Source organism: Cavia porcellus, unplaced genomic scaffold (genome assembly GCF_034190915.1).
Source record: "Cavia porcellus strain 051 isolate PalLab524CR breed Dunkin Hartley unplaced genomic scaffold, mCavPor4.1 scaffold_6, whole genome shotgun sequence".
Taxonomy (NCBI): Eukaryota; Metazoa; Chordata; class Mammalia; order Rodentia; family Caviidae; genus Cavia; species Cavia porcellus.
The window spans coordinates 97,909,829-97,934,796 of record NW_026947489.1 but is presented as its reverse complement, the minus strand read 5'-3'; the positions used below and the strand labels follow the sequence as shown (position 1 = coordinate 97,934,796).

Sequence of the window (24,968 nt, the reverse complement as noted above, 5' to 3'; positions counted from 1 at the left end):
TAATTCCCTGCCTTTGTACCTCTCCCCATGGACTGGACAATACTTCTATGGAATCATGTCATTAAAGGATGATTGGTGCACCTTTTTCAACTCTGAGGTTCCATAATAGAAAGACAAGTTGATGATTTTAAGTACAAATATCCAGAAATGCAATCTCAAACTCTAATCTATCGATGAGAGACTATAACAACTACTGTCATACCGTTACTATATCCTCCATTACTATCCACATGACTGTGCTGCCTGTAAGACACCTTAACTTCCCAGCTGCCTTCTCAAATACGATCTCATCTATTCCTTTAGATGCTGAACTTAATGATTCTTCCACTGATAGATAATTTTCTTTTCCCTACTGATGCCTTCTTCACCAGAGAAACAACACACAATCATTAGTGAAAAGAGTGAGCTTTTGTCATCAGATAAGCCAGAGTCCAAATCTTAGAACTAACAGATCCAATGTGCTGCCTCCATAGGAAGGATTTCTAGAACTAGAAATCAGGTCTGCAATCACTGATCAAGCCAGGCTGTACCTGGTGGTGCTTCCTGGGTCAGACTCCCTGGATGCTGGCTTCTGCTACCTTCAGCTCTATCACTGCTTCTTCGGTTACTGCTTCAACCATAAATTCAGCCCTGAGAAAACACATACCCAAACCCACACTGTATCCAAGTTCACTAGTCTCCATAATTGAGGAGGCCAATCCTATAATAAAAGAATTGTTTCTCAACAGATTTGATGATTTGCTGTTGAAGAGGCTCTCAAAGTACCCATTACTATAGACCAGTGAGATTTTTCTCAAAGACTTTCTAGAGTTCCTGTATGGGGAAACTGTAGAATGATTTCACATTACATTTTACAGTGGTAGTTTTTTTAACTCCTTTTGCGAAAGTATTCTGAATATGGTACTCTATTTTTTGCCATGTTCTCCTTTTAAAGGCATGCAATTTAATAATAGCCAGTGCTTACACTCTACCTTTTACTTACTTGTCCTCTTTCGAACTCATATTTTCTCTTAATCTTAAAACAACTCTAATAAGTAGGTACTATTTCACAGATAAGGAAACTTAGGCCTGAAGAAATTAAAGTGCCTAAGTTCACACTGCTAAGAAGTAGTGGAAAATTCTCTTGACCCCAAACTAATTTTTCAGCACTACATAAGTCATAGAAATAAAATTAGGGTCACTATAGGATCTCTGTTCTTCAGAATACTTAATCAAGAATGCTAAGAGCAAATTTTAATACATAGTTTTAAGTGAGAAGGGCAATATAGATTCAAGAGAAGAGAATATGTTAAATGTTTAGGTCAAAAGGACATTCAAAGCTTCAATATTTTCTGTACTGCTTTGCTCTAAAATTGGCATCAATGCAATAAACTTCAGGTTGAAATGATTATTAAGTGCTTAAAAGTTTAAATATATATATCTAAAGAGAAATTTAAATAGCCCTAGTTTTTACTTAATGGCTGCTCGCTGTACACTGCTATACTCACACATCATTTTTTATACAGTAGAATACTGAGAAAGAGAAAACTGTCCTAACTGGATTTGTATATTGCTGAAACTGACCTTAAAAAAATGCATCAATTGAGAAATAAGCATAAGATATTAAGGAGACATGTGCAGAGATTAAATATAACAGGTAATTCTGCCCCAATCCCGAAAGAGATCTACTATTTGATAAATAAATGTCAGAGACAGTATGCTATAAGAGCCAATCATTAGAAACGTTCTAAGAATGTATGCAATACAGTGCTCTTCCCTAGCAAGAACAGAATCTTGAGAGGGGGGAAAAAAAGATAATTGGTCATCAAATAAGAATGAACCAAAGTGGAACAAAGGAAAGAGAGTTTGAAAATTGTTGTATGTGAATGGGAAGCTGACAGAAGTACGGTCAGCCTTGCTTTGCACTGTACCACATTAACTTAAACTAGAGCATAATGGAGCCATGTCCATATTTTGCATGATTCTATAGCAACTGACAATAAACCATGGCATAGGAGCTGTGTGAAATTCAAATCAGGATTATCCAAAGTGATACACAAGAGTTTCAGCTAGCACTAGGCTACCCAAAGTGAGAACTGCCTTAACAACCACACCTACAAAATTTCAACAACACACAATAATAATTCAGCTCCTTATTATCCTGATTATTTTGGTTCACAGTCTATATCAGGGAACTCTCTTTACTTACTTACCTTTATGTAGCAGAAATAGCATGGGACTTCTATACCAGAGCATCTATATCTGAATTATAATTTTGCTACATAATGGTTATGTAGTCTTGGACAAGTCATTTTTTCCTGTCAAAATCTTAATTTCCTTTTATATAAAATAGGGATAATGACATCTACCACAACAGTTGCTGTATAAATTAAGATAAAATAATAATCACTAATACTTAATGAGAACTTGTATCAGGCAGTCTTTCACATGTATTAGCTTATATAAATCTCTCAAAAATTATGATACAGGTATTATTTCCATCTTATTATTGTTACTTCCATCTTATTAAAACAACAGAAATATATGTGGCATATGGTAAATAATATATGTTTGGTAATATACAGCTATTTCACTACTCAATATTACTTCCATTCATGGGAACAAAAGGATACAGAAAAGAAAATGAGAAAAGATGAAACCTATTTGTTTATCAAATGCAGCAGAAAACTAATAAAAGGGAAGCATCCTCTTAATAAAAATAAGTGGTGGGATCAGTTCTCAGCCCTTTGGCTAAGATCAAGTGTAATAAAAATAAGTGGTATTTTTTCCCCCGAGAGATTCTCTACCCTCCTCCTCTTGAGTGCTAGATGTTCTCTAAGATTTTGGGAGAGGTTTAACTGGCAGACTTCAAGAACAGCCAACTCTGTTGGTGACAGAACCATATTCAAAAAGCCTGGCTCTGGCCACTGCTCCCAGTCTAGCCAGACACATGCAGTGAATCGACGGCTGTGTCCCAACACCCTTACAGACACAATCTCCTTACAGACACAATCTTTCCAATGCTAATATTTGTTCCCTTCCTTCTAAAGTTATTAGACACTTGTGGTTAGAATGCAGGAGCCCTGTTCAGGAGTACATTGTAAAAAGGCACTTTCACAATTTTTCTGGAAAAGAGAAAATAGGAAGCTAGAAATATTGTATAGTTGTTGCTTATTAGTCACCTGGCATGAATTTATATAGTTAAGTTAGACTGCCAGCATTTATCCTCTTAGAAGATGCAATGGACATGGTGAAAAGAGGTTGATAAACAGGACAGGGATCTTCACTGAAAGTTCTGTGTCAGGTGCAGGCCAGAGCACTACCCTGAAGGGAATGAACAGGGGATCAGAGCTGGAACCTTTTTAGAGATCATCAAGCTTCCCAGTCTGCCAGTGAAGGAACTAATTCCTAGAGAGAACTGACACAGCCAAAGTCACTGAAAGTTTACTGGCAGAGCTGAAACTCCCAAATGCAGCTTTTGCTATTGCCCAAAAGCTATAGCTGCAAGGTACAGAAGAAAGTTATACTAGCAAGTTACGGAGAGGGCAGGCGGTAGTGATGGTAATGTTTGCCCATCAGCATCCCTGACTGCTGCCTTCCTCACCTTTCCCGACTTCGGCTCCGACGGTATCTAAATAGGAGAAGGCTGAGTGTAAAAGCGGAAAGGGCCCCAGGCATTCAGCAGAGAGAAGTGATCCTCCACTTGGTCCCCTCTGCTAAAATCCAATACATTTAACTATAAAACTGCACTGATCCCTTCACAATGACAAAATAGTTCAAATGGCTTTTCCTAAAGAATAAAAGATAGGTTGTGTCTAATTCCTCCCTCGTGTCATAGCCCTTTAAAAACCCCAGACTGCTGTTTTTGCCACCCAACAGTGGCAAAGCTGTAACCCCACTTCCTGTCCTGGGATTCTTGGATGGCTACACGCTTCCAGGGAATCCTGTCCCCAAATAGTGTCCTCTGGAGACCATGCTTTTATTCATCACATCTTCCCCTTTCTTTCCCACCTACACTTCATTTCAGTGGACTCCTAATGCATTGCTATCCTAGCAACATACTATATAATATCTCATGTTTGATTGTACATTTATTTATTCAATCATTCATTTAAAGAAAAAACACTAACCTTACCTAAATTAAACATAGAGTGACACCCTGGGTTTACATATCAAACATGAAAACCTCAGATCCTGTAAAACAAGTATACTAAGTAACAAGAGAGATTAACTGTGGATATTATTTTCCAGTCTTCAACTAAATTAACCCTAACAAATACACAGCTGGTTTTAAAAGATTATCTCTAAGAAACAAAAGTCCAAGGATAATAATAATTTAAGTCTTACTGACAAGACTATGACCAATCTGACACTGGTACACTGGTAGGAAATCTTTAGCATCTATGTTACTAGACAGAAACAATGATGATCCAAGCAGATGTGACAAAAATAGGTCAAATTTTTTAATTATCAAGAAGACAAATGTGAGATATAGATTTATCTCTAGTATCAGAAACAGTACACCTTGTCCTATGAGACTTTGAGATGTCAAATAATAAGAATATGAAGCATTTATATTCAGCAAGACATTTTTAAACTAAGCATTATAAATTTAAATTGCTAGTTCTGGGGCTATCGCTTAGTGGTAGCGTGTTGCTTAGCATATGTAAGGCCATGGTTGGATCCTCAGCACTGTAAATAAATAATAAATAAACACCTACAATTTTTCAGCAATGTTCAAAACACAAAATTCAATCTGGTGTTTTACAAAATTTTAACAAACTTCATATTAAAAGTTTAGAAACCTCTCCTAAAATTCCTTTATAAAAGGCAAAATGAGAAAGGCAATCCTGGGCAATAAAGGTAAGGCAGGAAGCATCACAATCCCTCACTTGAAATTATACTATAAAGCCACTGTGATAAAATCAGTATGGTACTGGCAAAAAAAAAAAAAAAATATGCCTGACGATCAGTGGAACAGATCAGAAGATGTAGACACAACTATAAACATAACCAGTCACCTTATCTTTCACAAAGAGACAAACATGTTCGTTAGACAAAAGACTCTTTTATAAAGGTGCTAGAAAAACTGGCTATCCACATGCCAAAGACTAAACTAATACCCATTTCTATCATCATGCACTAGACTAAAGTCAAAATGGATCAAATATCTAAATATTGAAACACAAACACTAAATCTACTAGAAAAAAAGAAAGCAGGTAGAATCTTGAAGACATAGGGAAGGCAGAAAATTCATGAACAAAAACCAAGCTGCACAGGAAATACTTCACAGAATCAACAACTGCAATCTTGTCTTATTAAAAAGCTTTTGCACATCGAAAGAAATCACCAACAGAGTAAATTTTAACCAACTCCCCCTCAGACTGAGGACTTATATCTAGAACATATAAAGAATTGAAAAAAATCAGGCCCTCAAAATTCAAAGACCCAGTCCAAAAATGGACATCTGAGAAGTGTATATTCTTCTGAGAATCGTGTATTATTCTAAAAAGAATATACAGTTCTCTAATGAAGAAACACAAATGGCAAACAAACAAAAAAAAAGTTCAGCATCATTGGTCATTCGAGAAATGCAAATTAAAACAACACTGAGATTCCATCTTACCCTAGAAAGAATGAGTATCAAGAACCAATAACAAATGCTGGAAGGACTGTAGGGAAAAAGGAACCCTTCTCACAGTTGGTGAGAGTATAGACTGGTACAACCATTGTGAAATCATTATGGAGATGCCTCAAAAACTAGGATTATTGGGTTGAGTTCTGTTCTGTTCTGTTTAGGTTGATTTTATTGTGCTCAGTGACATGGGCAGCTATTTTAAAGATAAGATATATTTTGGTAATCATTTTAGATTTACTATTGTCTTGTTTTGAAATCCTTTATTGCAGTCATTGTTTTGTTTTTATTAGTTTTATTTTGTTCTGCTTTGTTTTCTTTTACCATGGCTAATGGCATCTACCGCTGTTTTGCAAGACAGCAGGAGGCATTATAGTAACCATTGTTGATTTCCTATTGTTTTGAAGTCCTGTGTCACTAACACTGGTTTGTTTTGATTGGCTTTGTTCTGTTTTGTTTTGCTTGCCTTTATTCTCTTTAAAATAAAAACTTTTTAAGAACTAGGATTAGAGGTCCTATTCAACCCAGCTATTTCCACGTCTGACTATTTTCCCAGAAGAATTAAAGACACATATCACGGCAATATGCACACCCAATTTGTAATAGCTAAATCTTGAAAACAACCCAAATGCCCATCAACTGAGGAATGGATAAAAAAAGATGTGGTGTTTTTATATTATGGAGTGCTACTCAGTTATAAAGAAGGGTAAACTTGAGGCTTTTACAGATAAATGAATGCAAATAGAGCTCATACTCACATATCACATTGTCTCCCTAGTGTCAAGAAACTAAAAAATTAAGTAAGATCCAAAATGCACAATAGATAATGTGAAAGGGAAAGAAAACTGCTCAAAAGGGGAGGACAACTAGGGTGGAGAAAAGAAGAAAAGAAAAAGAAAAATATATATATATACGTAGCTAAGATAATTATACTACTGATTTCTTTTAGTTCACTGAGAAAAAATTTGTTCTTATACTATTTCATCAATTATGCATGTCTAATTACCACGAAGATAACAATATACAATATATTAACCATTGTTAATTTTCTATTGTCTTGTTTTGAAATTCTGTATTATTGTTTTTATTGGTTTTTTATCTTTAAAAAACGTTTTCATCAAGGAAGATGGATATTTACTAGCCAGTTTTAACAAAGCTTTTCATATATTTTGTATATGGAATTAAAAATTTAGTATCATAATTTACTAAGTACAATCAATGACATAGTTCTTCTACTTGAATCTATTTTTTATTCTTTCTAGAGTATCACTTTTCAGCCACACCAGCAATAAAAGCATGTAGCAAAATAAGCTGAATTTAGAACCAACTCTTTTATTTATTTATTTTTTTTATCTTTTTCATTTTTATCGGTAACAGGGATCGAACTCATGACTGCTTGCTTGCAAGGAAGGCGCTTGTGCCACTGAGTTTAATCCCCAGCCCCTAGAACCAGCTCTTTAAATCCCTTCATAACACAGTGTTAAACCACAACTTTTAAAAATAGCAGGGCCTAGGGCTGGAAATAGCAGGGCCTATACTTTTGTAGTTTTGGGAAGACCACAATTAGTTTTAGACTATTTATATCATCTATATCTCTTTCTTTTTAATATTTATATATGAATGTTTTATAGTGTACATTAACACAAGGGTATGTGTCCACAATTTTTTTTTTTTTTTTGTCTTTTTTCTTTTTTATCGGTACCAGGGATCGAACTCACGACTGCCTGCTTGCAAGGCAGGCGCTTATGCCGCTGAGTTAAATCCCCAGTCCCGTGTCCACAATTTTTCAAAAATGTATGCATACATTGGGTCACATGTTGTCTCCAAAAATGTATGGAGATTACTTTCTGTTAATTCTCCAAAACAAGCCCTAAAAGTGTCTTGTAAGAAGAAATCTTTCAGACTCATCCTTATCAACAATATTTTTCAGTTGACCTTATGCTTCCCAAAACATCCAAGATCTCTATTTCCTTCTCTCTTTGAATACCCTAAGTCCTACTCTTTGATCTCACCTATGGAAAAAGTTTCCTACATGCACTCTGATTAAGCAGGGTAGATGCCAGTCACTGTGCTACCATGCCCTTACACTGAAAAACGTTTTAATTCATTATCAAAGTATTTCATGTAGTTAAATATCCCCATGTGAGTCAATCTAGGATAACTATATAACTTAATGCCTGTTACTAAAAGTAATAAAATCATATTTCTATTTTTAAGTTAGCTCAGATACAAATTTTTAAATAAGGAAAAGTAAGCCTGCACATCATAGCTTCATAAAATATAAAGGACACTGATACAAGTATTCTGTTATATTGGTTATTTTAACTATAGAAACTAATGTATGCACAGATTAAACAGAGTATCAACTTAAAGATGTGAAAGTCGTGTTAATACAAAAGAAAAAATTAACATACAATAAGAAGGGATGTACTTTTACACATGCACAGCCCTGATATTAGTGAGCCTTTCTATGTGAAAAATAACAAAGAAAATAAACACAAAACTTCACAAGTAAGTCACTGCAAATTTTGTGAGTGCTTTGGGAAAAGGTCTAAGGTATCATAATTAAAAATCAAATAATTTTTCATTCCTCTGACATGCCAAATACAAGAATTTGAAAAAACAATTTGAATACTCAAGTGAGGTAGTCCCACTGAATTTACGCATACATACATATTTGCGTTGCCAGTTACAAACTGTCACACAATTTAAAACATAAAAGTTTTCAGTGTATTAGCCTAGTTTAGCGTGATCTATTCAAAAGTACAAATGAAAGTTCTGGACGTATTGTTATCTATAAAAATTTAAAGGTCTGACCTCTGAAAGTCAACAATTTTTTAAATATCTAAGAATATTGTGTGAAAAAAATAAAAACAAATATGATATTATACAGTTTTAGAAGTTGCAGGGTTAAAAATTATTTTTAAACATCAGCATACCTATTTCCAATGTATTTTCATAATGGGAAAGGACTATATCTAAGAAATATTAAAATAGTCAAATTTTCCCCCAGCACATATTGGTTTTCTGTTTTTTTTAAGAGAAAAAAAAACAGTAAAAGGGTATAAGTAATATAGAATTTCAAAAAAAATAAACAGTAAGAAATCACTAGTTAATAGATTACATATTGTCATCTTAGAAATAGTTGATCAAGTTACAAAATTAAGCATACAAAGTGGACATTCAATCAGTGAAACTGCAAATAGTTGTGTTCAGTGATCCAACAAAAACTTAGTAATATGGTCATCTATCTTACACACCTAAACACACTTACACACCTAAACACACTTGTAGTTGTATCCTTTAGAGCACTTTCTTTTCCTCTCTTTTTACATAACATTTACATATTTTGGGTTTTTTTACTCCCACAGTTCTTATTACTTTTTTGGAAGAGAATTAAACCAAATGTGACAAAACAAAGCAGAGTCAGTCAAAACAAAGGATGGACATAGCACATGATGTAAAAACAGAATACAGGGTGATCAACAATGGTTACCATAATGCCCCTTGCTACCTTAAAAATAATTGCCTATATCATCATGTATAATAAAATTGAACTAAACAGTACAGAACAAAACCAATAAAACCTAAACATTGGAGACATTACTGAACTTCAAAAGAAGATAATAGTCAAACCAGAGTGGGCATTATAGTGAATCTTATTGCCTTCAAAGTAGTTGCCTGTACCCTCAAAATTGATAATATCAAACAGAACAGAATTGAGTAAAATCAGTCAAAACAAGATGGTGAGAGCAATACAGGGCTTCAAATCAAGTTAATAGGAAATCAAAAAAGTTACTATAATATATCCTGCTAATTTTTTAAATTTTTTCCCTTCGTTAAAAAATAATAATAAAATAAAATAAAAATTTAAAAAGAGGGGAGATTGAGATAAAAGAGAACATAACAACATAACAATACAGGTCAGAACAGAACAACGTAAGCAACATAGTGTTTCACCACAAGATAACCAGACTTAATAGTAGTTACCATAGTGTCTCTTTCCTTGAAATATTTGAGTATAACTTCGTATACTATAGCATCAAACATATCAAGGCAGTGTGAAACCATTCAAGTGGATGAAAGTATTACAAGGTATTCAGAATCAGCTAACAGAAAACAAACAATGGTTTCTATATTATCTCTTTGCCTATAAAAAATTTTTGTTTATACTATCATATATAATAAAATCCAATAAGATACAACATGATAAAAACAATGGAGACAGAAGAACAACAATTTGATACATATTGATTTTCAAACTCAAGGAGAAAAAATTTTCCTGAGTTTCATTTAACTAATATACTATATTCCAAGTTACTTCAATTTTCTTCAGCAGCCTAGTATTTCAATTTATTTATTCTATTTGTATTTCTGCTTCTTTAGAACTCAACTGTAAGTTTCCAAGGAAAGTGTTATTAAAGGCATCGTAACTAATTTAATGTGACTACGGATATGTTTTTAAAGTGTTTTTTAGTAATTTCGTATCTTTTTCTTTCTCTTTTACTCAGTTTCAGAGCCTTTCTTTTTACTGTAGAGATTCTTGGCATTATCAATTATGTAAGCACGATGGGCTGGGGATTTAGCTCAGCAGTATAGGCACCTGCCTGACAAGCATGAGGTCGTGAGTTCGATCCCTGCTACCAAAATAATAATAGTAATAATAATAACAATAATATTAATAATGTAAGCAAGTCTCCAGAAGCCAAAACAGGTTAAAGCCCTTGGAAACCAAAGCCATTACTTCTCTAATCTATGTGACCAGTGACCACCAGTCCCCTTTCAAAAATGATTATGTCACAGAGTCATATAAGTTGCAAAACCTCAACATGCATAATTTGGAGAAATATATATATATATTTTTTTTTAATCGGTACCGGAGATCGAATTCAGGACCGCACACTTGCAAGGCAGGCGCTTATGCCACTGAGCTAAATCTATTATTATATTATTATTAAATATATTATTTTTTAAAATTCTGAATCAAATACAGAAAAGAAAGTCTGTACTAGAAATACATTATTTTTTAAATATATTATTTTTTAAATATATTATCATATTATTTTTAAAAATTCTGAATCAAGTACAGAAAAGAAAGTCTGTGCACTCAGAGAAAAAGCTTTTGACAAATTAGAAAACATGAGTTTCCATATTACAAAACTACTAACAGTGGATTTAGCATACATATTTGAGAGTTATCAGCAGTAGAAAAGGGTTATTCCCACAGCCACTGTTTAATGCTACTGTTTGATCATTACCATTGTATAATGATAATTTGTATTTCTTCCAAGAAGTTTAAATCATTCAGGATTATTTTCATACTACTGCTCAATTTAAAGTTATGAAATATGTCACCTTTATAGTTGGAAAAGCTTAATTATAAATATGAAGCATCTAAATACCTGCAAAAGAAAAACTCAGAAATACACAGATCTGCAATTTTACAAATATAGCTCTTTCTTTGTGACCATGCATGTCAAATCTTTTAAAAGTACATTACAGCACAGGATACAAGATTTTAACTCAATCCTAAATCATCTGCTCATATATTAAAATGCTGCTTATTTTAATTTTTACACCTACTGGACAAATTTGAAAGAAAGCAACAATTTAAAAGATCCCTCTAGATCTTAAAATACACTCACAATGTGTCTGACCACAAAACCAAGCTAAGAAAAAGAAGCACAGTGACTAACCTGCTGGCCTTCAGATATATCATATTCACGACTGACATGGCCTTTATAGAAAGTCACAAAAACACAAATATGAAGAACTTAACTGTCTTACAGAATAATATTACCCAGAGCTTACCCCTAATTTTCTCTTTTTTTTTTTTTTTTTTTATCGGTACCGGGGATCGAACTCACGACCGCCTGCTTGCAAGGCAGGTGCTTATGCCGCTGAGCCAAATCCCCAGCCCCTAATTTTCTTTTATATCACAGATGAAAGGTAACTCCCCTAATAGAAGCATTTCTTGAGATAGATATATATATATACATATATGTATATATATGCAATGTAGAATATAACATATAATACAGTAATATACTATATATAGTAATATACTATATTATATATGCTATATTGGTATGTATTATATATACTATATTATTACAATTATATATACCTTATTAGTATATATAATGTACTATATATATAGTAATACACTATATTATATGTAGTATACATACTATATATAGTGTAGTATACATAGGTAATATACAATAGTAATTTTATTACTATAGAAATAATAATGATTAGCACACAGCCTAGAATCATCCTTATTCACACTTGTAGGACTATGCTTTTCTATCTTTAAAATCATGTAATCAAATTACTCCCAATATTTTCATCATGAAAGATTCTTTTATTAATCCTCTCTCCTGAACCCCATATTTTGAAAAATTTTTACCTACAAACTAGCCATACATAATACATTTTCTACCTTTATTAAAAAGTCACAGGAAACCAGTGTTTAATTCTGATGTATCATATTATTCATTTACATTGTTGTATGGGCAATACAGCAATGGTTGGATCTGGAACTAACCATGAAGATAAAATAAATGAGCACTGACATCCTAATGAAGAGAGTAGAAAATAAGAAGGCCCAAAAAGCCAGCTGTGATTTAGTACATACAAGCTTTGTTTGGGGTAAATAATATCCTGAAGCAAAAATCAATGAAAACATTTATTCATATCACATAGGAAGTTAGAGAGTATGAATGGTAAGTTTATCTACCCTGGATACCTTTTACTGAATGAGGCTATGAATATGAAAGCACCTTGGAAACTGAGGAAGTCTATAAAATATAAGAGACTCAGGGCCCTTCTCATACCTCAGTTCTAGCACCGATTATATAACTATCATCAATTCATCCTAAAATAATTATGCACTTTTGTATACATTATCACTCCAACAACCCTGTGTGACAAATTCTATCATCAAACCATTTTTTTTAATGAGGAAACTGAAACTTGGCGATGTCATAAAACTTTTCCAATGCCACATAACTAGTTTAGGAAATAAGCTGTAAATACAAAAAGTCAAAAAAATCAAAAACAGAAAGTCTAATTTTGGTCTTCACATATGCAAGCCTAGCACTCAAATGAAAAAAAAATTTCCATTTTTTCTTAAAATGAAAACAAAACAGACTGATATGTTTCTATTTGACAAAAATAACTTCCTGATGTCAATCGATCATATACAGAATCAAAGAAGAGTACAAAATCTCCTTTGCAGGTATTCAAAACAGAGAATTTCTTAACTAGAATGAGGAAAGGATATTCAATACTATTATGAAGGAGGGCAGATGAAATAACCTTTCAAAATCTCTAGTCTTTAGAATTGGAATTTTATCAAATTGTAAAGGCTATACATCAAAACTGTACATTTAGTCACTTGGGACTCTATTCTAAGGCTTCTAGAATACAGATGAAGTCTTTATCCAGGAAAGAAAGCAAAAAGATTGTACTGCTGACTCTAGGTTATATGTAAGAGGAAAATAAGCAGATTATATAATTTGCCAAATATTACATGGCAAATTTGTAGTAGAGCTAGAATGTGAAGTCAAATTTGTATAATTCTTAGTACCATTTCAACAGTAGTAGATACCATGTGGTAAGTGCTTATTTATACAAATTCTTGAGCTTAATGTTTTACAGTGAATTCATTTAATCCTCACAGCAGCTCTATGATGCAAATATTATTGCTGCCACTTTACAGGTAAAAAACTGAGACTTAAAAATTATAGGACAATATGGACATTTGGGGGAGGCTGACTTCGCATACAAAGATGGTTCAGTGCTCCTGGAGACAAGTTGGAGATTATTTGAAACAGTAACAACATTCCTCTGCTATTCCTTATTTCTGGGGAAATAACAGTATGCTCTTTGATATTCCTTTCCAAGAAATAACAATAAACTGTTCTTTTCTAGTTGAGGCCGTTTTTTATTCAGTTCTGACAATGACCTGCTTAACACCAAAACAACCGTGCCTAAGTTTCCCCACTTGCCAAGTATGAAAATCTTAGTAGAAGAGAACATTCTTTCAAAGCAAAGACCTTGGCTTCAGAGATACCCTTCAGAGGGTCTAGAACTTAATCAATCACATTATCTAGTGATCTGCTGGTAAAATATAAAGAGAAGAATATTTTTGCCAACCGTTCCTGAGAATGGGTTCCATTTAAAACCATCAGTCTTCATTCGAAAGAATATTCCATTTTCTTTTTTCCACATTTCAGGCTTGTGTAGTCTTGGAAAGTGAAGCATTTTTTAAATTTCTTTTGTCTAATTTTAAAGAACTACTTTTTCAAAGAAGCAGAGATTGTGCTCAGCGATGTCAAGAACACAAACACCACCAAAGTTCCTTTTTGCATTTGGATGAATATTTTAAAAGGACAATTTGTCTCTTTACAATGACTAAAGGCAACAAACTATTGAAGATAGCAGGAATAAAATATCATTTGGGGTTATCTTGTGAGATTTTTCTGAGAAAAATGTGATTAAGAGAAAACCCAAAGGGGCTGGGGATTTAGCTCAGCGGCATAAGCACCTGTCTTGCAAGCCTGTGGTCGTGAGTTCGATCCCTGGTACCGGTAAAAATACAAAAAAAAAAAGAAAAGAAAAAGAAAACCCGAAGTAGGAGAACACAGGATGCTTGCATACATGCTAATATGCACATCACATAATACATTTACCTAATACTTATCATGCCTACCTATATGTTTAAGCACTGAAAAGTATCTAATCAATATACTTAAGTAATCCAAAATAGTTAAAATATACAAAATTCTTAAAGAATTTCATACCACAGTAGGCTTCAATACACAGTGCTTCAATGCAGAGAAATCTTTAAAAAGCTTTATAAGCCATGGGACTGTAGTAAATAAAATACACCAGTGAATTCCTTGCCACACACCACAGTAGAGTATTCACAGACAGAAAGCAAATTCAGAGATAGAAAATTACAGGGCAACAAATTCAAGCTGGTCACCAAAGACGCAAAAATTTCTAAAATACATACAACAGTACAGTACGCTCGATGTTTTACTTCACTATTCTATCTCTCAATAATTACAGGTTAAGATATTAACTTCATTCTTTAAAATGAGCTCTAACATCTCCTCATAAATGCAGAGTTAACTCTTTAGATAAATATAAAGGTTTCTATAGTTTCAGATGATTACTTTTCATTTAAAGTAACATGAAAGAAAAAAAAGTAACATGAAAGAGAATGCCACCACATATTTTCATATTGTTAAAAAGTAAAAAGGAATACTTCAGAATTCTTTAAACATTTTGAAAAGGAATTTTTCCAATATTATGTACTACGTTAAGTTAGCAATAATTACTAAATATATTATCATTATAAAGTAGAAATAACTAAAGTTGATTTTAATGTGTTTTATTAGTTTATAATAGAGTACAGTATCTACAATTAACCTCAAAAAAATAACTCACATCTTTCATAAAGAGGAAAGTTTTTTGAGTGAATAGTAAAATGGGTGATATATTAGGGGTCTCAGAGGATCAAGAAGAGATTCTGAATATAAACAAGCTATCGTTCTGGTAAAAGGAAATACAAACAACTAGAATAAAAATAGTTGATGCACAAAAGCCATAATGAGGGGGTAGCTCAAAAAATAACTTCTACTTTGAATGGTTTGGATGAAATACAAATTATCCACAGAAAAGTGTGGACTGGCATAAATGTTTGTACAAAATTATAAGTGTATTTCAAGAAGTATGCAAGAGGCAACCGCCTGCGTGATGCACAAGGTCCCGGCAATGCTCTGCTTAAGTGCTGGTGCACAGAGTCCAAACCACTGCATTTTAATTACCATGCAGCCTCAGATATATTGCCTTTGATATGGAAATGTTCTTGTTCTCTCATCTTCACATATGGTCTCATGCACAGAAATCTTTATCTGATTCATAAAAAATAAACTAGAATCCAATCTCAACACCTGACCTCAGTGCTTAGAAGTTTTTTACTAAGCATGGTGTCACTATAAAAAGAATGGCTAATATTGGTGTAAAGTTAGATATTTTGAGCAATGATATGAAGGATTTGCAGTTAAGAATTGAATCAATACTGCTTCTCTGAGGTTTTATGGCTTCATGTTCCCTTTTTTGAGACTACCACAGATTTGAGGAAAAACAGGACCCATTCTTTGGAGGTAAGAGAGTCAGCAGTAGATTTAAATGACATTCAATTTTTCAACCTCTCCCCAAATTCCTCGATTGATATTTAATCCAAACTGGACAATCAGACAGTTAACTCTGATACAAGCTCTATCAAAAATGATAATGCAAATTTTGAACTATTTCCAGTTTGGCTAAATGTCTAAACAAAATAATTATCAGAAAAGCTTTTACCCTCTTCCACAGAACAGGGAAAATAAAAAGTTGTCCTAAAAATGAATAACAAATATATAATGAGAGGGTGATGAGAGTTTCTGCTATAACTCTCACAAAAACAATTAGTTTTCAGATCACAACTGAAGAACTTCACATAAAAAAGATACATTATACATTTTAAATGTATTTGCATATAATGAAAATTACTTTTCATATACTCTGCAAAAGCACTGGCCTTTTTAAAATTTTGACTATCATGACATTGTAGAAATGTGGAATCAGGATGACACAAAATGTCCTAGTACCTTATTTTCCTTGTTAAAAAATAGTAGGAAGGAACATGTTTCTTAAATAAGAAGCAATAAAAACCCAAAAAAGTCTATTTCTTCTTCTAATAATGATTGTTGATTTGTTCATTCTAGCAGGTTTATACAATAAAATATCATTAAATCTTATTGGCCCATATAACTTGATAATTCTGAAACAACATACATTAATTTTCAAAAAAAAAAAAAGGTAGTATGACCTATGTAACCTCATGGCAGCAGATAATATAATCCATCTGCAAATCATCTTGCGGCAAGTTATCTGTGTTTTATCATTTCTAGTACCTGTCTGTGCCTGATATGGTCCTCTCAGACACATTAGCTTGATGGAATGTTTTAGTTGACTTCAAAAACACCAATTGATATACATGCATCCCTAAACTATATTTAAACAAATACTTCTCAGCTAAACCAAAATTTTAGTTGTGCTGTGCTACTTTACACTTTCACTGAATGCTGTTTATAAACAGTGGAGAAAAATATATATGGGTATATGAATTTTCTCACTAAGAAGAAAATTTTTCAAGCATGGAAAAATGTATAAGCTAACAAAACAGATATATATAGAAAATATTAAAAGTAAAAGATAAAGGTAATATATATTTGATATTATTAAAAAGAAAATTAATTTACTCCAGTATCTATTATGCAATTGGCCCAACAGAATTAGTAAAAAGAAATATTTAAAACACTACTGACTTCTTCATTATAGGATGTGTATGTGTAGCAATTTGATCAATGACCAATAACCCAATAATTCCTAAAAAACAAATCAAATAGAAACAGACATAAAATCTCAAGAATGCCACTACAACTTATCACTTATGTGCTTAAAGTAATGTATTTTAAAGCCTTAGAGAAGGAAATTTTGCGAGGAACATTAATATATTGTGTATATATTACATTAATATATATAAGTGTATATATATTAATATATACACTTTTCCTGTAAAAATAAAAACATCTGTTGTTTTCTGCCACTGATTAAAAAACTGCCCAACAGAACATAATATTCCCATGAATCTCATTTCATCTAGGAATTCAGTTATTGAATCCTTATGGAATCAGCTTAAGATACAAGTACTTGATACTGCTTTATTAATAATATTATACATTGTTTTACAATAAATTGAGTTATGGTTACAGAAAATATTATTACAGAAGTGTGCATCATGCTCCATAGTAAAAACATTTCATTTTATTTGCATTTTTAAAAATACAAATATACCAAGAGAAAGTTTCTTTTCATCACTTATAAAACAAAAAATAAAAACAACATAAACAGGATGAATAATAAGCAAAATGCTATCCAGTCTCGTCACTGTAACTAAGGAAGAAAAGGAGGGAAGCGTTGCTGGAAGCAATGAGAGCAGCATCAGAGGACGGCAGTGGCCTGCGGACTTAGTGCCCTGCACTGGCTGTCCAGATCCTGGTTGCTTACTTGTCTTGGTCAAGCACCAGATCTATTAAGTCACGAACACTTGCTTTCAAAATTAGAAAGATTTTTTTTTAGTTGTTTGCTTTTTAAGAATAAGTATTTCTCGATTTATGAGGGTTTTTAAATGTAGGAGAAAAACATCTACATGTCATTTGGCTTGCCATGTCCTTACATACAGGCATTGAGAAAAGATGTTCTAAGTACATTGATAATACATTTATTGCCTGATAACCGTGAAAAATTCAGTCATAACTTTTCTCCTGCTGTGAGAAAGCATTGTACTGGTTCAATAAAAAGCAAATTATACTTAATAAAACCATGGATGCCCCTACCTCTCATTAAGAAAGGAACATTCTTGTTGGCATAGAAAAGCTAACCCTGTCCCACTAAACTCATGCAAGATTTGGGATGTTTGTTTGTTTTGAAATGAAGAGAATCTTCTAGTAAGTGTCACGCATAGCTGAGTGGCCTAGAAACAAGGGGAGGAGGGAGACTGATGCAAGTGCCTAATGCTGAGTGTCGAATTCCATGGTGACTGCAGAGTGACAGAGGGAAGGTCATGTTCAAGGCTGCTGAAATCTGGTCCCTGCCACGGAGGGTAGGCTGAAGCTGACCTAAGGCTGGGATTTGAAAAGGTATGTAGGAAGCTCAAGCTCCAGACTGGGCAGACACAGAAGACAAGGCACTGCTCCAAAGAACCCCAGGCTGAGCTAGAATGAGACACAGAGAGAACAGTGCTATCCAAGCTTCCCCATAGGATCACTAGCAGCCCCAAGTGGCTAGGCCTGAAGGGGAACCAGAAGCTACAATCTAGACACAGATACTAACTTCCTGAGGGGCCTCCAGAACTGGGGACTGGAGGAAGCATAGGGACAGGTGAATGGGCCAGACCAGAAGCCTTGAAATAATCTGCCCAAACCAAGATATACAATGCCAGTCCTGGCTGGTTCTAGTAGGTTAGTGCTGGTAGGGAAGACTAACAGCCTGCCCAGGGCTGAGTGAGGAGCATAACTATATATCCAGATTTTCTCTGCAACTCCCCTACATAACCTAAAGCCACACTCTAACGCTGATATTAGGTTCCCTCTCTGTTACCCCTCGGCTGAAAAATAAAAGGAGATAAAACAGTGAAAAAGAGAAGAAAAGAGAAAAATCAAAGATAAGACTACACTGTCAAAGTCCTTCCGGCCAGGGCTATCCTGGCTAGTTCTCCCCACCCCACCCCCCGCCCCCCGGGAATCCTGTAGGCAGCTGAGTGGTTCAGGTCGGCCAAGCCCGTGCCTATGGGCCTCAGGGATGAGGTGCTGAGTGCGCAGGCTAATTATACATGTGGCATTTGGGCAGCCGACTGTCCAGTGACACCTTACCTTATGAGGAAACGTCAACCCCAGCAACTGTTCAAAACAAAATGCCATCGCGGGATCAGCTTCGCCGGCTCTTGGCCGGTTCAGGATTGCTTTTCCCACCGCCTCTCGCACTTAGCACAAGAATGTGGCCTAGGGAGGCCAGCCACTAGCAGGCAGGCCGGCCAGGATGGGGGACCGAGCGGGGCGGGCCCTTGCAGGTGTCGGCCCTGTCCCGATCCATACGCCTCCCCCCCCCCCAGTCTTGGACCCAACCACTTGACCTTTTTATTCACCAAACCCACCTCCTGGAAATATACGGGGCGGAGCAGTGTCTGTTTGCCTCCAGACCTTAGGGAAATCTGGGCTTGTGACCATAAAGGCCAGGGGAGCGGAGACCCTAGTGGGAGGGGTGAGTGGGCACTCTCTCGTCCCTGCTTTCCTGGCTTCTAGCTGGGCAGTCTGGCGAGGGCCGGAAGCCCAACTCCAGAAGTGCGAGCAGAGAAAACGCCCGGGACAGGGACGTCACTGAGAGCCTCACTGACAGTGCAGCAGGAGTCCAGAGTCCAGCCCAGTTTGCCGCGGGGCCGACTTCGGGCCATCTGCTGACTGCAACTTCAGGCGCGGCCCTCACCGGAGGTCACACGCAGAGAGCAGCAGCCCGGGACAAGCCATCTCCACCACAGCCCAGCCCCGCCAGTCCAGTCGGAGACTTATTTTTAGTCTTCAAATAGGAGAGGCATTCGTTATCTGACAATTCATATAAAACAGCGTTTTCAAACTTGGTCAGCGTAAAACAGCTTAATAAAACTTAAAACACGCCGCCAACAACCACCTTTTATCTGCTCTGTACACACCAGTTCTATCGCAAAGCTCCGAGAAGCGCCCGGGAACTGCCCCGCGCAGAGCTAATCTGTCCTCCGCAGCCCCGGGCCGCTCCTCCGGGTGCCCGAGCACAGCCGGCCGCCTCTGCACGAGCCCTTCCCTCCTCCACCCGGCCTTTACGGGAGAACCGGAAAGCGGCTCCCTCGGAGCGGCGGGCCGGGGCCGGGGCAGGGCCCGGGACCAGGGCAGCACGCCCCCGGCCGGGCCGAGCGGAGCGGCAGACCTCGGCCCCGGTGGTGAAGCAGGCAGCGTGCGGCGGGGCCGGACAGGGCGCGGAGCAGGATGAGGGCGCGGGCCGGGCTGCAGGGACAGCCGGCGGGAAGAAACGTGCGGACGGCGGTGCGCGCGGCGGGAGGACTGGCAGGCCGGGCCCGCGCCCACGCCCCCGTCGGACGTGGCGACAAAGCCCTGGTGTCCAAGGCAATGAGGACCACAGGTTAGCGCTCGGGCTGCGGATTGTTTTACAGTTCGGTTTGTTTATTCCTGAAAAGACCATAAAAAGTAATGTCCAATAAGGGGCCGGGGGCGGTAAGCGGGGCGGGGGTGGTCCTGCAGGCGGCGTGCGCCAGGGCTCAGGAAAGTGGCGGCGGCGCGCAGAGACCCGCTGAGGGGCGAGCTGCGAGCGCAGGAGCGTTTTCTAGCGACCCGGGTTTTCTTCGTCAACTCCTCCAAGTAAACTTCACCCCGACAGCGAAAGCAACACAAGTCCGACTCCTGCCCGCCCTCCACCAGCGTCAACCCCACAAATAACCAAAGTTTCCAAACCAAAATGGGGGGAGCGGGAGGGGGGGTAGCGCTAAGAAGCCCAGAAGCTCAGCGAGTCCTCCCGACCTCCCGCACCCCGACCCTGGCTGACACTGAAGCGCTCAGAAAACTGCCGCATCGCAGTCCCGCGGCGAATCGACCCAACACTTTTCAAGAAAACAAAATATTTGCTAGGAAACTTACTTTGCATTTAGCCTCTATTCTTTGGGGGGATGCGGTTTAGATCGACTCGTAAATGAAGCCCGTTTTGTCCAGGTTAGATATTGTCTACTTATGGATCAGCCCTTGGGTGAGGGTTTATTTTAATTTATGGCTTATGCATTCTTTTAAGGTCGATTTACATGACCTCCGGCTACAACTAAGACAGCCGAGGAGGGCACTCTAGTCGTCAGTCAGCCAAACCCACAATTAAAACAGCCCTCCCCCTAGTCTCGATGTGACTAGGACTCTCCCGAAGTAGACTGGTTCTTTTCTGTTTCTTCTTTCTTCGCTTGTTTCTTTCTTCCACCTTTTTATGTCCTTTTTTTAGCACCAAGAAATAAGATGTGATATCACTTTGAAAGTTTCAGTATAACTTTCTCTAAATCCCAGCAAGCTTGCAGCGATAACGAGACACACAGCACGCACAAAGCCCTCGGGATGTTGCCCTCTTGTGGGCAAAAAGGGCACTGCCTCCCATGCGTCCCATCTGAACCCTCAGAGCGAATACGCACTTGAGAGAAGAGACCAAGACAGAGACAGAGACAGAGACAGAGACAGAGAGACAGAGACAGAGAGAGCGAGAGAGAGACAGAGAGAGAGAGAGAATGAGACGCCACACGCGCAGACACACGAGCTGCCTCCATCATATACACTTGCGCCAAGTTCCATGAAATACCTACCTCAAACTTCAAACTTCTCGGAGGTTTACAATTTCATGCTCTAAGCCACCTGACTTCTTTTTCATATCATTCCCAGTTACACAGGTTAGAGTATCTATTCGGGGTCGGAGGTGGGGTAAGGTAGGCCGAGAAGGCAGACAGATTATCGGGCGAGGACTTGGGACGCGATAACAGCTTTCTGTTGCGAAGGCTGCGCTGTCTGCCTCTCCCCCTGCCCTTCTGCCTCAGTGTCCTACGCAGTTATCTACAGCTACAACATGTGTTTTCTCCAAGTGGATTTGAGGGGGGCGGCCAGAAAACAGAAGCCCGCCACGCAGACCTGTCACCGCCTCCGGAACCAGCCTGGGCTCTCCGCGAGGGGGACGCATCCTGCGGCTCCGCGTCCGGCGGCGAGCGGCCGCGCTCGGGCCGCGCTCTGCCCCGCTCCCCCTCCGCGCGGCCGAGCGCCTCCCCCGCTCCTCCTCCCGCTCCCTCCCAGCCCGTCCAGAGCCCGCCCAGGCCCGGCAGCCTCGCTCCCGGCGGCCCGCGCCCTCTGGGGCTCCGCTCTGGGCGCTCTTCCTCCCCAGCCCCGCGGTCCCAGCTCCGAGAAACTAATCGTGGAGCTGGCCGGAAGGGCGGGAGTGGACGGCGCCGGGGGCCGGCGCTGGGCCAGGCCTCCTCCTGCGCTCCTGTCCCCGGCCCCCTCCGACTCCCCAACAGGTAGCTCACTCTCGGGCCGCGAGCTCCTCGCTCGGCCTCCCTCGCTCTCTAGATCGCTCGCTCCGTCCCGGTTACCTGGGCGGACTCCAGGATGGTACCGCACGGGAGGGCTCCTGGTGCGCTGCGCCGCGGGAGTAAATGGCATTAAAGAAAAAGGGAAACATACAAATAAAAAAATAAAATAAAGGAAAGGGAGTCGATGCTAGGTCAATTAGCACAGCCCAGGGAGCACCGGAGCAGAACCCCCCAGCGCCGCGACCCCACACCCCGTTAACTCAAGTCTGCGGGGGTGTCCCGCTGCGGGCGGGGGCCGCGCTGAGCCGCTGAAGTTTACCGCGGGGGTGCCAGGAGGTGCGCGCGGAGCGGGGTAACTAGGGGCTTCCCCCCCGAAACAAGTGAAGGCGATGGTTAGTGCTGTCAATCTTGGCAATCAGTGTGAGCGGCCATGTCGTAAGTATTCAAAGCATTTCCCGTCGTGCAACATCAGAAAGTGAGTGGCCAGGGCATTGATCTGAGCGAGGGAGAGGAGGCAGGGCTCCCCTCCCAGACAACACAGGCAAGATGAGACAAGAGGCGAGGCGAGGGAGCAGGGAGCCGGGCGGGGAAGCTGGGAGGGAGGGGGAGGGCTGGGGGGGGGAGGGGAGGGCGGGAGGCAGAGGCTAGAGAGAGGCGCGGAGCGGAGGGCAGAGCGACCCGAGAGACCGGAGGTTGGGTTAGAGAGAGCGTCCGCACGGAGTGCAAAGTGACTACTAGAAGAGAACTTGAGGGGGACAAAGAAGGAGACAGGGTCAGAGGGAAACGGCGACAAGTATTAGTGAGGCGGGCTGCAGAGAGCGCTATTAGGGCTGAGGCTTCTAGGAGGAGGAGTCTAGAGGAAGGCAAACTGAAGCAGGGTAGAAAGGTAGCCAAGTGGAGAGAAAAGGAGCACACTAGAAGTGAGGAAGTCAGATGGGAAAAGAAATTGTAGGGACGGTGGCTTTGCTTTGGAAAAGCGAAGTGACAGAAGGAGGCTTGGGCTGAATGTTAGGGAGCACTGAGATACACAGCCGGACCACAAGGGAGTCAGGGGGAAACCCCAGGGGGAAGCAGACCAGAAAGAAGGAAAGAAGGGCAGCGAGGATGAATAACAAAAAGAACAAAGAAAATTAGAGAAGTGCACAAGAGAAAAAAAGAAATAGACAGAGGCAGCAAAGATCATGAGAACACCAGTTAGTAGTATCTCAGTAAATGAGAGAAAAGAACTTACTCTAAAACATGGAGGAAAATTTTAAAGAAAAAAAGGGAATGACATAGCAGAGTAACTTATGGAGATGGTGGTGTTTCAGAAGCCATATGGATTATGGAGTTTATGAATTAAATTATTATAAATAAAAAGATTATAAACTACCAATGAAAAATTTATACCTTTATATCAATAATAAAATAGTTCCATATTTATTATATGAATGAGTCTTTGTGGCATGGAATCAGGTAGGTGATATATTGTATTACTTTACACATGTTAAGGAAAAGGGGTAATTTAGAGGCTGTAGAAGACGAAGAGTTTCAAGTCACCTAGGATAGTACATAAAATTGCATAAATCAGATATAGGAAACTATGTTAATAACCCCCTCCCCAAAAAACTACACAAATTAAACATTCCTTTTGATTAATGTGTAGGATAGACTAAAGATTTGAAGGGCTTAAAATGGCCTGAAGGAGCAAAGACCTGGAAATTTATCTCCTTGGGGATTAAAAAAAAAAGCTGGAGAACCAGGAAGGGAGAGAATAATGGTGTTGTCAACTAATTAAGATGCAAAATAAGAGGTGAGAAAATTAGCTTTGAAAACAGCACTAGTTAATCACAGGCAATATGCAAAGAGTGAAGATTGGCCTGCTTTAACCTAGGCTCAAAGAAATACACTAGACTGGAGAAACTGAGGTCAGTAGAGAGTCAAAATTAAAAGCTAGAAGAGAAGTTCTCACATAACTAGCATAACCTGCAGAGATGTCTGAAAGCTTCTGGTGAACTGATACGAGATAGCTACACTGAGACATCTCATAAAACAGACTTTGTGAAAGGAGATGTATAGACAAGAGGAAAGAGGTCAGGAATGGTAGCTTAAAACCCAGAACATGTTCAAGCAAACTAAAACTGCTCATGTAAGGAAGCTCTCCCATGGATTAAATGACAAAGGATAAAAAAGGAGAAAGTTTCTTCTTGTTGTGGATAGAATACGCCAGCAAATAGAGGGAGACACTGAGATGTCAATCGTATGTTATCTTCTTAAGGTATGCTCTTTGCTTCCATATGAACTCCAGACAAGAGAAAGAAAGGTAGAAATAAGGGTGGTGAGGAGTACCTAGGATCAGTAGAGGCAGAAGGAACGCCCAGATGTTTCTGTCCGAGTGGGGAATATGGTGCTTGAGGACTGGAAGCTTGGGGATTTTGAGTTAAAACTGACTTGATGACTGTTGGTGGGGAGATCAGGTCCCTGGCAGGAAGTCTTGTGTCGGAATCGCCTGCTGTGATTTTCAGGGACAGAAAGTGCCTGCATAACCTAGAGAAGGCCAACAGGACTCCCTGGTACCTTACAGGCCAGCTGACTTTTTCTCCCAGAACACTAGGGCCACCCCTTGACCTCTGAGGCCCAAAGTGCAGCCCAGACCTGTG

The 24,968-nt window shown here is 38.5% G+C and overlaps 1 protein-coding gene across 29 annotated transcripts in view; it reads right to left on the bottom strand.

Annotated features, from left to right (window-relative positions):
* The window catches only part of Sox6 (SRY-box transcription factor 6), a 559,037-nt gene extending 536,162 nt beyond the window's left edge, over nt 1–22,875 (bottom strand). For 5 of the 29 annotated variants that reach the window (XM_063251843.1, XM_063251846.1, XM_063251819.1 and 2 more), the window contains exon 1: nt 22,390–22,874. In XM_063251843.1, the coding sequence (XP_063107913.1) occupies nt 22,390–22,478 (89 nt within the window). In that variant the 5' untranslated portion in view covers nt 22,479–22,874. Of the gene's footprint in view, nt 1–19,108; nt 20,074–20,917; nt 21,500–21,615; nt 22,039–22,389 lie in introns of those variants that run through there. The other 24 variants (XM_063251824.1, XM_063251820.1, XM_063251831.1 and 21 more) reach the window with 9 other exon arrangements.
* Between the last annotated feature and the right edge of the window lie 2,093 nt (nt 22,876–24,968).